Source organism: Lepeophtheirus salmonis, chromosome 1, assembly GCF_016086655.4.
Source record: "Lepeophtheirus salmonis chromosome 1, UVic_Lsal_1.4, whole genome shotgun sequence".
NCBI classification, from domain to species: Eukaryota; Metazoa; Arthropoda; class Copepoda; order Siphonostomatoida; family Caligidae; genus Lepeophtheirus; species Lepeophtheirus salmonis.
The window spans coordinates 44,957,332-44,972,347 of record NC_052131.2 but is presented as its reverse complement, the minus strand read 5'-3'; the positions used below and the strand labels follow the sequence as shown (position 1 = coordinate 44,972,347).

The 15,016-nt window shown below is 34.0% G+C and overlaps 4 protein-coding genes and 1 long non-coding RNA gene across 6 annotated transcripts; 3 read left to right on the top strand and 2 right to left on the bottom strand.

Moving 5' to 3' along the window:
- The first annotated feature begins 1 nt into the window (after position 1).
- LOC121131760 (legumain) lies at positions 2–1,560 on the top strand. Of its 2 annotated transcripts, none has more exons than XM_040727129.2 (3): positions 2–236; positions 291–812; positions 866–1,560. In XM_040727129.2, the coding sequence occupies exons 1-3, from the start codon at positions 2–4 to the stop codon at positions 1,162–1,164; spliced, it is 1,056 nt and encodes a 351-aa protein (XP_040583063.1). In that variant the 3' UTR covers positions 1,165–1,560. The 2 variants fall into 2 exon arrangements, with proteins under 2 accessions (XP_040583063.1, XP_040583064.1); XM_040727130.2 differs by having other exon boundaries at positions 13–240; positions 866–1,299.
- LOC121131758 (ribosome assembly protein METTL17, mitochondrial) lies at positions 1,434–3,853 on the bottom strand. Its single transcript, XM_040727126.2, has 7 exons — positions 3,324–3,853; positions 3,124–3,264; positions 2,762–3,071; positions 2,234–2,697; positions 1,935–2,171; positions 1,577–1,866; positions 1,434–1,522 (listed from the first exon to the last, which is right to left on the bottom strand). Exons 2-7 carry the CDS (start codon positions 3,202–3,204, stop codon positions 1,438–1,440), a joined length of 1,467 nt encoding a protein of 488 aa, XP_040583060.1. The 5' UTR covers positions 3,205–3,264; positions 3,324–3,853; the 3' UTR covers positions 1,434–1,437.
- Positions 3,854–7,237: 3,384 nt separating this feature from the next.
- On the top strand, positions 7,238–10,556 carry Usp20-33 (Ubiquitin specific protease 20/33). The gene is given in 5 exon segments (XM_040727123.2): positions 7,238–7,696; positions 7,774–8,008; positions 8,011–9,336; positions 9,394–9,641; positions 9,695–10,556. Coding segments are annotated over 5 exon segments (2,466 nt in total). The 5' UTR covers positions 7,238–7,378; the 3' UTR covers positions 10,034–10,556.
- LOC121131756 (tetratricopeptide repeat protein 36) lies at positions 10,360–12,174 on the bottom strand. The gene is made up of 2 exons (XM_040727124.2): positions 11,165–12,174; positions 10,360–11,081 (listed from the first exon to the last, which is right to left on the bottom strand). Exons 1-2 carry the CDS (start codon positions 11,302–11,304, stop codon positions 10,622–10,624), a joined length of 600 nt encoding a protein of 199 aa, XP_040583058.1. The 5' UTR covers positions 11,305–12,174; the 3' UTR covers positions 10,360–10,621.
- A 783-nt stretch (positions 12,175–12,957) lies between these two features.
- Positions 12,958–14,948, top strand: LOC121131753 (uncharacterized). Its single transcript, XR_005869152.2, has 3 exons — positions 12,958–13,180; positions 13,236–14,174; positions 14,237–14,948. It is a non-coding gene; the product is annotated as an uncharacterized lncRNA (long non-coding RNA).
- The last annotated feature ends 68 nt before the right edge of the window (positions 14,949–15,016 follow it).

Sequence of the window (15,016 nt, the reverse complement as noted above, 5' to 3'; positions counted from 1 at the left end):
TATGTACCTATACATATTTCACTTAAGTAATATGTGTAAGTCAATAATTTTGATTCCCTTAACTCTTACAATGGCGCTTTTCTCAATTCTATACTTCGCAAATTTTCTACATACAATTAAAAAAGGCACGTCATGGGTTCTCCTAGTGGCAGGATCAAATGGTTGGCACAATTACCGGCATCAATCTGACATATGTCATGCTTATCAAATTGTACGAAATCATGGGACTCATCCAGGTATGTATGTACTTGGTAATAATTAATATAATCCTCTAATGGGCCGATTTGTAGATAATATAATTGTCATGATGTATGATGATATTGCATTCAATAAGCTGAATCCCACTCCAGGAGTTTTGATAAATAAGCCTCATGGACCAAACGTGTACGAAGGAATAAAGGCAGACTATACTGGAAAAAATGTTAGACCCGACATATTTATTAAGGTATTAGAAGGAACCAATCCTGGGGTAGGCTCTCAAAAAGTAATAGACTCTGGGCCCCAAGATCGTATATTCGTGTATTTTGCGGATCACGGTGCTCCTGGAATCCTAGGCTTTAATAGTCACGTTCTCCAAGCCAACGAATTAATAGAAGCAGTAGAAAGGATGCATAAAAAAAAACGATTTGATAAAATGGTATTTTATGTTGAAGCCTGTGAGGCTGGCTCAATGTTTGCAAACATTCTTCCTAAATATGTCAATGTCTACGCAATGACCGCCACAAATTCGAAACGCCCTTCCTATGCGTGTTACTACAGTGAGGAATTGAAAACTTATCTAGGAGACGTATTCTCAGTAAACTGGATGGAAGGTCAGTCTTTTTTTCTATCCGAATTTGTAAAAAAAAAAAATCTCCTTTTGTAGACTCGGACGTTGAGAACCTACATCAAGAGTCAATAAAGAGACAGTTTCATATTGTAAAAAACGAAACGAAACAGTCCAAAGTTTCTCAGTATGGGAACAGGTCTATATCTCATATTTCATTGGCAGAAATTCAAGGGGATAAAACCTTCGTTTCCAACAACTTATTTCCACGAGAGCCACCTACTGATTATTTGCCTTCTCGAGGGGTAAATATGGATATTATAATAAAAAATGGAAACTCAGAGCTTATAGAATACACTCGTGCAAAAAAGACACTTTTTAAAAGAAACAATTTATAAAATACTGAGAGGCATCAGAGGTATCACGGACTCGTTTAAAAAAACTGTCACATTAATTAAGACTCCATTCCATAAGACAAATCAAACCTGCTACTTCAGGTCACTTAAAATGCTGAATGAACATTGTTTTAATTTGGGACAACACGAATATGTACTCAAATTTATGTATATATTTGTTAATATCTGTTCCCTCCACAATCCAGTCATCAACGATATTGTTACAAGTATTAAGAAACAGTGTAGATATTATGAAAACTACTTCTATAAGATACTTTAAATTTCTTTATTAAGCAAACTATTCAGATTTGCCCGATACAAATCTCCCACTTCTACTTGTTTAGTGTAATTGTATAAAGTCCTAGAAAATATATAAAATAAATTAAAATCATACATAAATATCTTAAGAACTTACTTATCTCTTCTGTGTACGAAAATTTCCTCTAATTTACCCTTGTTCGTACATAATTCACAAATATATGTGTTCTTTGTTCTTTTTTTCTCCTTGACAATTCGATGCCATTTTTTATCAGACAGTTCTAAATGCATGTTTTTCCGGAAAATTAAATAACATAAACGATTTCTGTAGACAATTTCACGATATTCGCTTGGAAACATGGATAACTGAAAATTTTTATACTTAACATCGTAATTGCATGGTATTTTGTCATGCAGGTAGCGAGGACATCCCATCGAATGCGTGCACTTGAGTAAAAGATTAAAAACAAATTAAAACATTACATGATATTAAAGTAATACTCAAAACTACTTACTGGGGCAATGAGTTCACCACGTATTTGAGGATCCTCTTCCACAAACTCTTGTAACTGTATAAGATAATCTCGTATTTCACTAATAACTTGAAAACCTGAATTTGTTCCTCGCTCATAAATGACAAGATAACCCCCATCCTCAACTCGCCTCCACAAACTATCCGCTATATTTAAACGCAACTGAGATGACTCTAACTCACTTAGCGATGATCCACAGGTAACTAAATCATACTTGAGCTGAAATATTAGAGCAAATTCTTTATTAAAATATCACTAGAATTATTGACTATGGGTCTCACATTTTCATTTGCAGGAAAGTGGAGACGATAGAAAACGCCTTTAGAGGAAATAATTTCATTAGGGGTTGAATCTTTTCCATCATATCTCAAAAGACGTGAGGCATCATTCATGTCAGCGCTGGACTCAACAAAAAACTCTTCTTTAAGTTTATTGTTGGATTTTAAGAATTTCCGAAGAGCCCATGTGAAGGATCCAACCCCTGAGCCAAAATCCAAATGTGTACTAGGTTGGAAACGTTTGTCATATTCAAAGACTTTCCTAAGAGTATATACAGATGATGCGTAGTCATAGGCAGTTAATCCTCCCAAGATATAGGCCCAAGTGGATGTGTAATCAAAATGAATGGGCTTCCAATTACCTTTGGCTGTGGCCAATTTCAGAGCCACCTCTTTACTAAGATTTTCCTCCATCTCATGAACAGAATCGATGTCGTCCTCGTCCAACTGACTCAATTCATTCTTATCTATAATTAACAGGTTAAAGAACATATGATTTTAAGTTATAATTTAAGTAAATAAATAACATACACTTTCTTTGAGCTTGTTGAAAAAATTTGGTTTTGTATACAGCCAAGTTTCTTGTGTCCAATGGTAGCTTCCGACTTCCCAAGTAGCGCTCCATCTTTTGACCCGTTCCTATGTATTTATCTATATTGTTCAAGACATTGTCCATTGATCCATTCGAGATACATTTGGCTAAACTTTGAGTTATATCCTCTGGGGGTTGAATGCAGGGAATCCGTCCATTCCCGATCCTTTTTCCATCTTGTATCTTTTTGGAAACATAGGGATCCAGCTCAGGATAGGGTCGGCTTGAACTATCTGCTGTGGATACAGGCTAAAAGTCAAAATATAAAATTAGACATAATTGTCTCTAATGACATTCTTACTTGATGACATAAGCGAATAACATGGAGACAACATCCAGCACCAGGATGGCTTTTTAATCTGCATACCAATGAAGAGTACATACTTAATAGAGTTAATACTTTAAATTTATTTAAATATTAAAATAAATAAAGCATGAATTCCTATAAAATAAAGTATAAATAATACTATACAGGGATGATCAATAAGCACGAAACCTTACCTTTTTCTTTATTCACTCAAAGAACGGATTACTTAACATGTTAAGTAATCCATTAAGTAATTAAGTCATGTACATTAATAGTAGATTTTAGCTAAGTCCACTGTATTAATGTCATATTTTATTAAAACCGTAGCGATACATTTGTAATTTGAGACTTGTAAAAAGTAAATAACAACTAATAAGTCTATGTCTGAAAAGCAGCAAGTCGTCAAGAGTCCATATTTCTTCTCCAATTACGGGACGGATAAGTATCTACTTCTATGTCGTCATATGGGATTTAAGATGTCAAATTTTTCTCCGAGACAGCAAATGTACTATTAGCACAAGAATACGGAAATATATCATATAGGTTTTTTTTTGTTTTGTTTTTTGCCAAAGTAAAGACACTGATATCATAATAAAAGAATATCCACGATGATTTGGATCCAGAGTGGCTTGCTTGCTTCAACTCTTATGTTATAAACAAATTCTTGTATTCTTGTATTTCTTGTACAAATCCTTGTATAATATCAATATAACTTTGAATACTTAATATTTTATCTTGATTTATATTGTTTTCATATTTAGACTTCAAAAAGTAGGAATATTTAAGACTTCAGCACATGAATCAAAGTAATTCATTACAAGAACGTGAATAACTTCTTTCATAGGAACCTTCAAATTTTATCTAAATATTAAGCTAGATATTATTTAAAATGATGGTGCAAAGTTATGAAAAATTTATCAAGGTACAGTATTATCTACTACCTTGAAATTTATCGACTTCAGAACTGAGCTAAATAGCTTCTGATTTTATTCTCTATACTTTAATAATACAATTTTTAAAAGCTAAATATATATTTGAAACTTCTTGTTTGTTGTGTTTGACAGTTATTGTGTAAGTAATAAAGATACTTTATTTTTGAATTTTTACTAATATTATTAATGACAAGATATATTTAGTGCTCTTTTAATATGCCAAGTAAGCTGAATTATACTTGCATAGTTTTTAGTTATAAACAAAAAAAATTGAGCTTCATTTTCCAGCCAAATATCTGAAATTTCTTTTGGATCCCAATTCAAATCCAGTATTTCCTCCAATTCAGATACAGATGAAACATTATCATAGTCTTTAAAAAAATCAGACTTATGATCATGAGTATTCGTTACTTCCCGTTTTGCACAAGTAAATATGGTTTTTTTTCCAAATTGAAAGTTTATTTATGATATTAAATACAAATTTATTACAGCTGTTATGGCTCTTACATTTTAATGTTGTTTTTGTTTTTCAAGTAAGTTTAGTCTTTTAAATCTAATTCGATTCTATATTGGCGAGTAATTATATCAAAAAATTAAGATCAGTATTGAAATAGACTTACCAAGAACTTTCCGAGATATGATAGGTTTTCATTTTTCTAAAAACCTTACCCTTGTTTGCTAAAAATTGATTAAAAGAAGCTTCGTTATGCTCTTTAACATCTTTTCCAGCAACTTTTCTAGTTTTACAAAATGGAACAATGCATGTAGATGGTATCTAGTTTTTTAATAAAAAAAATTCTGTTATTATAAAATTCATTTAGAAGATTTATACAGATACTTATAGTCGCAAGACCTCATCTTTAGGTGGGTGGGGAGGGGGGTAGGTCTTTTAATATAACTTATATAGGCTATATAATATATCATATAGGATGTTTAACGACCACTTCCAGGAAAGGTGTCAGGAAAAAATGGCAAGATAAAAAAAGGAAAAGTGCCTAAATGGAAAAAATGGCAAGATTCGTTTAAACTAATATAACTAATTAAAGTTAATTTTTAACTAATATATAATATAAGAGAAAATAAAAATAAAGAAACACGACAGTGGATCCAGTAGAAGCAATGCTAATCACTTATTTCTCCGTTATTAATTACAATATCATTAGAAATGATGCACTATTCATATTGGACAATACTCTTGGATTGACGGACAAGCATTTGTAAAATACTAGGCAAGAGCAGCGATTTCCACATCGTTATGATCCAGGATGTTCCAGAGTGTAGGAGGAAATAAATCGCTTTGCTCATTACTCCACTCCGAATGATGTCAGAGGTGTATTGTGGAATATTCCTCCGCGCTTTCCTCCCGCACTCTGGAACGTCCATCGTGCCACTATTACTGACTGCCCGAGGCAATTTTGTCACAATGATAATGTACACGAAAATTTTACCACGCAACGATTTTGTCTGCAACCTTTTTACCACAATCATTATTACAGTGAACCACTACTGTGTTGTGCTTATATAATGTTCATTAATGAATATAGAATATATTTTCGCAAAAGAACACTAAATAATTTACCTATAATATGACATATGTATATACTAGCATATGAACAATACCCATATATCATAATATAACTTTAGATTGTATTAAAATATGCAATCGCATACATCAAAAAATTTAATATCATTTTTTGGCCAAATGGTTATTAGGCGAAATGTCTATTTAGCAAATTATCCTTCAGCTAAAAGTCAACTCACGCCTTGAAGACTACTTATAAATAATTTTTCCTCGAAAATTTGACCTTAATACGCTATTATACCAGGGCTCGCAATACATGATGTGACCGCATATATAATGTTTTAATATGCATACATTCCAAATAGATTCAGTAAGTACTAATAGTGATGCATGAGATATTAGTTGTAAACCACTAAAGAAATAAATTAAAATTGCCAAATATCGATATATTGTTTCAAATATATTTAATTATCATTGGAGACTGATGAGTTTTACATCTTGTATATAGATTGCTCGAATGAGCATATTCTAAAAAGTAAAATATATTAGATTAGATGTTATCTAATAACATAAAATTAAATGAAAAATGTTGTTAATCATAACTTCTAATTATTTCTCAGAGTAATAACTAAACAGTCCCTCTAGCGGACAAAAAAAGATTCTATCCACCAAAACATTTTTCAGCTATTTATCACGTGGGGTTCGCTAATTCGTTTAAAGAAATAATCATGAGGATTTTTGTATTCCTTACTTACCTCACGTTGGGAAATTTGATATTTTTTTACACGTAAATACATAGATATAATAATATTTTAGCTAGCTATTGATCATCAATTCTAAAAATGTACTTGTCAGCTAATTCTCACAAGGTATTTTTTTATTGGTGTGAATTTTATAGTAGTTAAATCAAAGATATGATCGATTGATGAATGAATGCGTTAGATTTTTAAAATTTCAAAATAAATTCAATGATAAAAACATGATGAAATACATTAAAATCTATAATAATTAATGATAGATTTTTGTTTCTTCTTTTCATATACGGAGTGAAACAGGGATGTATCATATAACAGCGTCCTTTTTATTTTTAGTTCAAATGCAAAGGAACAATTAAGTTTTTATGTACAATTAATGAGTTCTATTGATATAATTCATTAGTACAAATCACTGCCAGTCTCAGTTTGTCCATTCCTCAACATCATATAATGATATAATTTAGATTAAGTCACATGCTACAGCCTTCAAGGAATGCCTCTATCATGTAAGCAATATTTTTAAAATGAGAAAAAAAGATCAATTTAAGAAAGAGTTTTGACCAGTGGATTATCTAACATTTTGCGACAAGTCAATCAATAAAAAGCATTGCGGAAATTAATTGTAAATTTTCTGATTTTAGTTTACCCAAAAGAAAAGAAAACTTCCCCTACAGGAGTTATTAATATTATACATGTAACATGTTCTAGCACTCTAGCTGATATTAGAGTATGGTCACACACTAAGTAGCTATATTTATATAGCTAAATAAAGACCCATGTGGAGGCTTACATGCGTGGTCTCACGAATGACAAGCTTTAGAAATAAAATGATGATTTCTGATCATCATAATAATAATAGCCAGGAGTACTATGATTTTGATTCCATAAACCGTCCATAAGAAAGGTTAAAAGTTAGACTTAGCAGACAGTAGTAACTCTAGTAAGTACCTACCAGTAAGGAACGACTAACTTCCCAAATTGTGAATTCCTGAGCTCAGCTTCTTCTTCCATGTCGACAACCTTGGAATCTAAATGGAATCATGTCAGTCTTAAGGGAATGCGCGCATGTTGAAAGCTGTGTAGGGCCTGTCACGGGGTTTCTCAAGTCTCTTCGAGTGAATAACAATATTAGTACTAGTGGTGAAGAGCCGATTTTGAAATGCGATGACTGTGGGTTTAAGGGTAGAAATCTTTGGCTCTGTCTCTATCCCAATTGCTTAGCTATTGGGTGTTCCAAGTTTGAGGAGAAGGATGACTCTGAGGATCATGCACTCACTCACTATGAAGACAATTCGTCTCATGCTCTTCAACTCAATCTAAAATCTCGAAAGGTTTGGTGCTTTGAGTGTGAAAGAGAGGTGAGGATGGGATTTCCGAGGATTTGCCTGCTTACTCCTGCTTACTCATTCATTTTTGTTATTCAATTTCATTCCAGGTCAAAAACGTTCTCTCTCCCCCTCGATCCAATCCTCAGCGCCAACAGTTGTACTCCTCATCCTCGAAGAAGGAAAGAAGTTACGGGGATCAAATCACTTCTGATGGTTTAATGGGACTTGCCAATCTGGGAAATACCTGCTATATGAACGCTGCCCTTCAATGCCTTAGCAACACACCTAGTCTCACAGAGTACTTTATTAGCTGCTTTTATCCCAAAGCTCATTCCCCCTCTCGGGGAAATCGAATTCCCTCTCCAAGTCCTACTGTAGTTTAATGCTTGAAATGTGGACCAAAAAAAGGAGTAGCTACGTCGTTCCTAGTGGAGTCGTCCGCTCAATAAAAGCTGCGCACCCCATTTTTCAAGGATATTTGCAACAGGACTCTCAAGAATTTCTAAGATGCTTCATGGATACGCTTCATGAAGAACTCATGGAGTCTTTCATTGCTGAGGAAGAAGACGAAGAAAATAATAATAGTAATAGCAATAATGCTCATGAAGACTCGAGTGAGGAAATGGAGTCTGAAGAAGGTGAGGAAGCTGAGAGTGTGTCTGAGGTGGGAGACTACGAAACAGCAGACTCAGGACTTTCAGAGGATGGTAATCTTCCAGAAGAGGAAGAAGGTAAATCTTCAATTAGAGGAGGAGGAACGAGTCCAGTGGTTGGTGCAAGTGGCAAGCAAATGTTAATGCCCTTTAGTAATTCCCTTGCTCATAATGGTCGAAGGAATGCCGAGTCCAAGAAGCGTAAAAAAGTTTATAAGAGCATAATTTCGGATATATTTGATGGAAAGCTCATTTCGAATGTTCAGTGCTTGACGTGCAATCGTATATCTACCACAGAAGAGACCTTCCAGGATCTCTCTTTACCAATACCTAATCAAGAATCAGTTACTTCAAATGCTACTATCACCAACAATGTGTCTCAAGGATGGCTCTCCTGGATATGGTCTTACTTTGTGGGATTTGTGTATGGTCCGAAAGTGAGTCTAGGGGACTGTCTCTCTTATTTCTTTTCTGCAGATGAGCTAAAAGGGGATAACATGTATAGTTGTGAAAAGTGTAAGAAGCTGAGAAATGGCCTGAAGTATTCAAAGGTCACTATTCTACCAGATACTCTTTGCATTCACCTTAAGAGATTTCGGCATGAGTTTGCGTATAGTTCGAAAATCTCGAGTAAAGTCACATTTCCTTTAGTTGATCTTGATATGTCCCCTTGGTGTCACAAGGACTTTGGTTCTAAAGAGACTTTTTATGAACTTACTGGTGTTATCGTTCATTCAGGAACTGCATCTGGGGGCCATTATGTCGCCTATTGTCTTAATAATGTAGATCAGGAATGGTACGAGTATGATGATTCCATTGTTACTCGTGTTGATCCTTCTTGTGTCCTGGGGTTGGAGGCCTATGTTTTGTTTTATAGGAAAAGTAATGATCGAATGGATAGTATTCGAGATCAAATACAGAATATTTTGATTCGTTCTCAAAGTCAGGAATCTAGTCTGATGCAGTTTTATGTGGGCAAGGAATGGTATAATAAGTTTGAAAACTTTGCTGAGCCAGGTGAAAAAAACATAAGAGAAGCGAGTTGTTCATATTTTTTAATTCTTTTTTTTTAAGGTCCCATCGATAACTCTAGTTTTCTATGCATTCATGGCGGAGTATTTCCCCACAAATATCAGGTTATTAACGATTTGACTATACCATTGCCTCAAATAGTTTGGGAAAAACTTCATAGAACCTTTGGAGGAGCTCCTCCTTGTACCCGTCTCTATGAATGTTCTGTCTGCAAGGCTGAGCAACAATCCTTGATGAAGCAAAAGTCCTTCGAGTCGAATGAGTTTAAGCGCCTCTACTATGAGTTTAAAGTCAGTAGTTTTTATTCCCTAATTTTTTTCAGTAATCCATTATATTCTTACAGGATAAGAAGAGTGGAGACGTCGTTTATTACTTAAGTTCCTCTTGGTACCGCAAATGGGAAGACTTTGTTCAGGGTCGTCAATTGGAGCCTCCTGGACCTATCAATAATAAAAACTTAACTATTACTCGGAACGGTGTATTAAACTTTTCCCCAAGCTCTGATCATATAGAGATATCTCCAAACATATGGAACTTTTTCCTAATAAATCATGGAGGAGGACCCGAAATTTCCTTCTATCCTTCTACAGGTTTTATGATAAACTCTACTTACAGACCTCCTTTACGTCAAAGAACGTCCTCTGAAATCAGTAATGATTCAAATACCACGACCCTTCATTGAGCTTAAACTCCAATTTATACTTTAGAAAAATTGGAAAATTGTTGTTATTGTTTTTTTATGAAAAGGCGATTCTTTTTAAAAAGTTTAATCATTTATTTGAGTATATATATATAGGATTACATACTTTTATATTAATTTCTAGGCCCAATTTTTTAATAAATATGATGTACGGAGTAAGAGGAGAGATCATTACACAGTTGAAAGCATTTACTAAAAAAAATTATTTAAGCCTTTGTTGTATTATGTAGTTTAATTAAGTCTAGAGGGGTTACTTCCCTGTAGAAAAGATAATGTTTCTGTTTTTTTACATAATTATCATTAAATCCTTGTTCATGGTTTGATTTCCTTTATTTATTTTAATAATTATATATTATTTAAAGTATATTATTGCATATAAACTAAGTAAAACTTTTTATACAATTTCTCAGATTTCAATATGAAACAACATGTTAATAGTCTATAATAAATGTATTATTATTTAAATTACACAAGAAATATAAGAGTTAAATATTTATATGCAAAATCACATCGTCAATTATGAGTTGGTACATAAGTTACTACCTAAGGATAATACGACAATTTGTTGATTCATCCCTTGTGACATGTTGGATTATCAAAGGGATTATCCACTCTCTCCGATCCATCTTCAAGGGCCTTGAATACATTTTTGAGCATTTTGTTACACATGGCAGCATAGGGGTTGAGCTGTGTGCATATGGATTTGGCGAAAGAGGAACCCAGTTTAGCAGCTAATTGAAAGTCGGATAGGGCTTCCTCTTTCTTTCCCACTCGATACTCTATAAGGCCTCTTTGCGTATAAGCTTGACAAGCGGATCGACCAATACCTTGAGACACTTCTATTGCCTTGTTTAAATCTCGGGTAGCAGATTCAATATCATTGTTCAAGCGATGGATCTGTGCACTATTGTTGAGGCAGGAGGCACGATCTGGAGTCAATTCAATTGCTTTTTTCATGTGTCGTAGTGCTTCGTTCATATTATTTCTCTCAGCATATTCAATTGCCTTCTCTTCCTGGATTTTGGATTCTCTAGAGTGAAAAGTAGAATTAAAAGTTAAAATGTACATCCAATATATAAGTGTGTAAAAAATAATTATATATGAACCAGTTACTTTAATTGAGATGAATCTGGATAGATGGAATCCTGGAGAGATTCGTCTATTGCATTCTCTTCATCAAATACACCTTCACCGATTGGAATGCTTGGGTTTATTACTGCATTGAGTATTTCTCTATCACGTCTGGTTGACATGGCTCCTTTTTGAAGATATCTGACTGACTGATATTGCTAATAAGTAATAACTTACATACAACCATCTACCATGACAAAAAATAAAATATCAAGGCTACACAGTCATACAGATACTAATATGAAACGTAGAAGAGATCACGAGATCAGATATATATATATATACCTATAGTAAGTAGCTAGTCTACCTTAAAATGTATATACTAGAGAAATAAACAACAATTTTTAATGGAAAATTAAATGTATGTATGATAAAAATGTTCTGAATCTCGGTCATCATATCCAAACCATTGTTAGGTGTACATATGTTGTATATACATAATATAATGATCAAATCACAAAAAAATGGTCATATATATTATTGAAGAGATATACTGCTCAATGGACTACCAGTTAATCATATTGAATGTGTCATTGTATTAAATTGTAACTACAGAGGGGCATTAGGGGGGCTGTACTTGCCCAAAACGATAATTGTATGCCCAACTGAAATATATGCATAATTTATATTAAATCCTACTGAAATTCCATAATATTGACTACCTTCTAAATTATTGTACTTAACAATCGTTTTTTCAAATGTCCCCTTCAGACCTGTGACTACTGAGGGTTGAGTGTATTCACATTTATTTCTCTAAGGTTGTGATATAAATAATATAATAATTTCAAATTTTCTGCTTTTATACAAAAAAAAAGTCTTTTAAATTTCAAGAATAAATAAATAAAAATATTACATCTCAAGCAAATCAAACCGCAAAGAAAAATCCCTGGTCCCTTCTGAATTTGGAGTGCCACTCCTTGGATAGGTCTCCTTACAAGTCCATGCCCATATCTACGGGAACTGGGATACCATGACAAAAATATTCAAATACTATTCTTGTCAAATTTACCTCTACTTAAAAAAGTTATTAAAAAAAGGCATTCTGACAAAATTGCCAAACGTTTGTCATAAAGGATACCCTCCCCAAAAGAAAATCCTAGTAACAGTAACAGTGTTTCACAATACATACAATAAATATGTGAATGGATTGGAGCCCGAACAATTTAGTATTAGAACGGTAAGTCGATTATTCGGCTTTTTATAATAGATAGTTTGAATATATTTAGTAACGGGGCAAAGTTTTGCGATTTTGTCGAAATGATTTATCTTAAAAACAAAACTAACAAAATATTTTTCCCTTTAGTCTTCGATTTATTTATCTTAAAATTATGAACTCAAAAATATAATTGCAAAAAAAATTTAATAATTTTTTTTACCTCGCAACTTTTTATATAAAAAGTTGCATTTTTTAAAGAAACAAACCAACTTTGATCTAATATCATTTGTTTTTCTTCAAAAATTTGTCAAATTTCTCATTCTGACTAAAATTGATATGATAAATAATATTCAAAATGCATGGAAATCTAGAACATGGAACGCTCACGCCTTTTTATACATTCCGGCATGAGTCTCACCAAGAAATCCTGCAAGCAGGACCCGGCCCGCGCAAACATGCATTCAAATTCAAAGTTATTACTAATAAAATAATAATATAATAAGTAATAACTAATATTTATTAGTTACTTTGTGGACGTCATCTTTATTGTGTTTTGTAATTGCCCATGTCATGCCCACTAAGTGTTGTGCTCCAGGGTGTAGAACGGGCTATGACAACGAGCCACAACAGTCTGGTGTTACGATTCATCTGTGGCCAAACTAAGAGAGAAACCCTGTACTTGATACCACCTGGCTGAGAGTCATTCCAAAAGAAACAAATCTGAAGAAGATAGATTAGGGATCATCCAAAAGTACAAACCTGTGTTCCCTGCATTTCAACGACTCTGATTTCATCTGTGAGTCTAAAAGAAGTCAGACCCTTGACAAGGCTCTAAAGAAGAGGTAAGCCAGCTGCTCACTTTTGATGCCTATGCTTATAACTGTCCTTCTTTTACAGACACCTCAAACCAGATGTAGTACCATCCCTTTGGCCAAACTGTCCCAACTATCTCTAAACTCCTTAAGTTTAATCAAGGGCAACTCAAGCTGCGACCATGATGATCACGTAGGGCTCAACAGTTCAATAAAATGAGTTCTGTGGAATAACTTGTTGACAAATTGGCCAAGGAGACACTACCATCATACTTCATCCTCATCACAAAGCCATCCCATGATGAAAAATTGGGCCTCAAGTTGTAGCCAGCATCAAGTTTGAGACAGATATGTCATTCAAAATGTACCACTCTGATGTGTTGATTGACAAAAAGGCAGTGTCACACATCACCTCAAAAGGCAAGGTCAACACTGTGATTCAAGCCATCAATTTGGCTTTCTCTCTGGGAGCAAAAGAAGAATTGAATCAAAAGAGACCTGGGAAGTCATTTTCAACAAGTTTGTGAAGTTTCTCAACTCCTCAGAGATTGAACCTAAGCAAGCTTCTAAGCTCTCTTTCATTCTTGAGCGAATGGCTCTCCTCTTCACCAAACCAACAGCTAGGTAATATTCACCTTGTCTTCTTTCAACCGCACTCATGTGAGAGAATGTGAGCTCAGGACTATGTGGAATATCCTAAACCTCAAGACACCTGGATTTGGCTACGAAAAGAGAGATGAGCTTCGTGAATCAATCTCTGAGAAGAACAAACTTAGTCTCTTTTTCTTGAGAGATTTTGTCGACTTTCTCATCGAGTGGCAAAACAGTAAAGCACCTGGCCTCAGAAACCTTCCTAGCAACAAAGCAGATGTGCTTTGCTGCAGCAGATCTGGTAGAGTATATTCTCCTAGATGAAGACTTCTCCTATGTACTCCTCGACATGTTCCAGTCAGATCTCATCGGAAGTAGGTTTGGCTGGTACAGACTACTAAGATATTTGTTAATAGTAAGCTTCTTTATCTAGGTATTATTTATTTTTACAATATGATAATATCATTACAATATTTTACTTTTTTAAATTTTCAGGTATGACTACTTCAGAAATTAAAACTCTGCTAAATGAAGACATGGTAAAAGCTGAGCTCATGGATGCTCTCTACTTAGTTGCCGGGTATATTGGTTTTTCTTTGAAGATCAGCTGTACATCATACCAAGAGTTAATGTTCATCAGAGACACACCTCCGGACTCAATAACCTTCGATAGCCCAACCAATCAGCATGTAGACCTGAAAGAGTTCATCGACATAATGAGCAGAGGGGAGTTGTCGACTCCATCCGACCTTCTCTTCCTCTCCTGTCTTTATGCTCACTCCATGTTCTCTTACATCACAGCTACTCCTGAAGAGAAAGACAGTTTTCTTGGCACACCAAATCCTAGAGTTTTTGTTGTAGATAATTTGTTGCCACATTCATAGACAGGATGCAGAACAGTTTAAACTCGCCGTTGTGGGAGTAAAGTGCAAGGAAGGACACTCCTGGTCAGCTTTTCTTCAAATAATTTCATTTGTTTTGTTTAATGCCATGGGTAAAAATTTAAGTGCTAAACTGAATGATGACATCCGATTTTTAACAAAAAAGAGAATGGCAGCTAAGAATTCAGAAGCTAATAGAAAAAAAACCCTAATTTTCTATCAAAATTGGACCAACTTTGTACTTTTTGATTGTGCCTTTTCTTTTTTATATGTTTTTAATGTTTATTTTGATTAAAGTACTAATAAAATACCACTTCTATTAGAAATATATAGCCACATTTTTATTATTTTGATGATTTTCCCTAGCAAAATACTTTTAAAAACTCTTTATTTT

Coding starts and splice junctions, on each gene's coding strand:
- LOC121131760 (XM_040727129.2), top strand. CDS start 2: ATGTACCTATACATATTTCACTTAAGTAATATGTGTAAGTCAATAATT. Junction 237..290: donor AAATCATGGGACTCATCCAG/GTATGTATGTAC, acceptor GCCGATTTGTAG/ATAATATAATTGTCATGATG. Junction 813..865: donor CTCAGTAAACTGGATGGAAG/GTCAGTCTTTTT, acceptor CTCCTTTTGTAG/ACTCGGACGTTGAGAACCTA.
- LOC121131758 (XM_040727126.2), bottom strand. CDS start 3,204: ATGTACTCTTCATTGGTATGCAGATTAAAAAGCCATCCTGGTGCTGGA. Junction 2,698..2,761: donor TCAACAAGCTCAAAGAAAGT/GTATGTTATTTA, acceptor TGTTAATTATAG/ATAAGAATGAATTGAGTCAG. Junction 2,172..2,233: donor ACTTTCCTGCAAATGAAAAT/GTGAGACCCATA, acceptor CTAATATTTCAG/CTCAAGTATGATTTAGTTAC.
- LOC121131756 (XM_040727124.2), bottom strand. CDS start 11,304: ATGTCAACCAGACGTGATAGAGAAATACTCAATGCAGTAATAAACCCA. Junction 11,082..11,164: donor CCAGATTCATCTCAATTAAA/GTAACTGGTTCA, acceptor TTTTCACTCTAG/AGAATCCAAAATCCAGGAAG.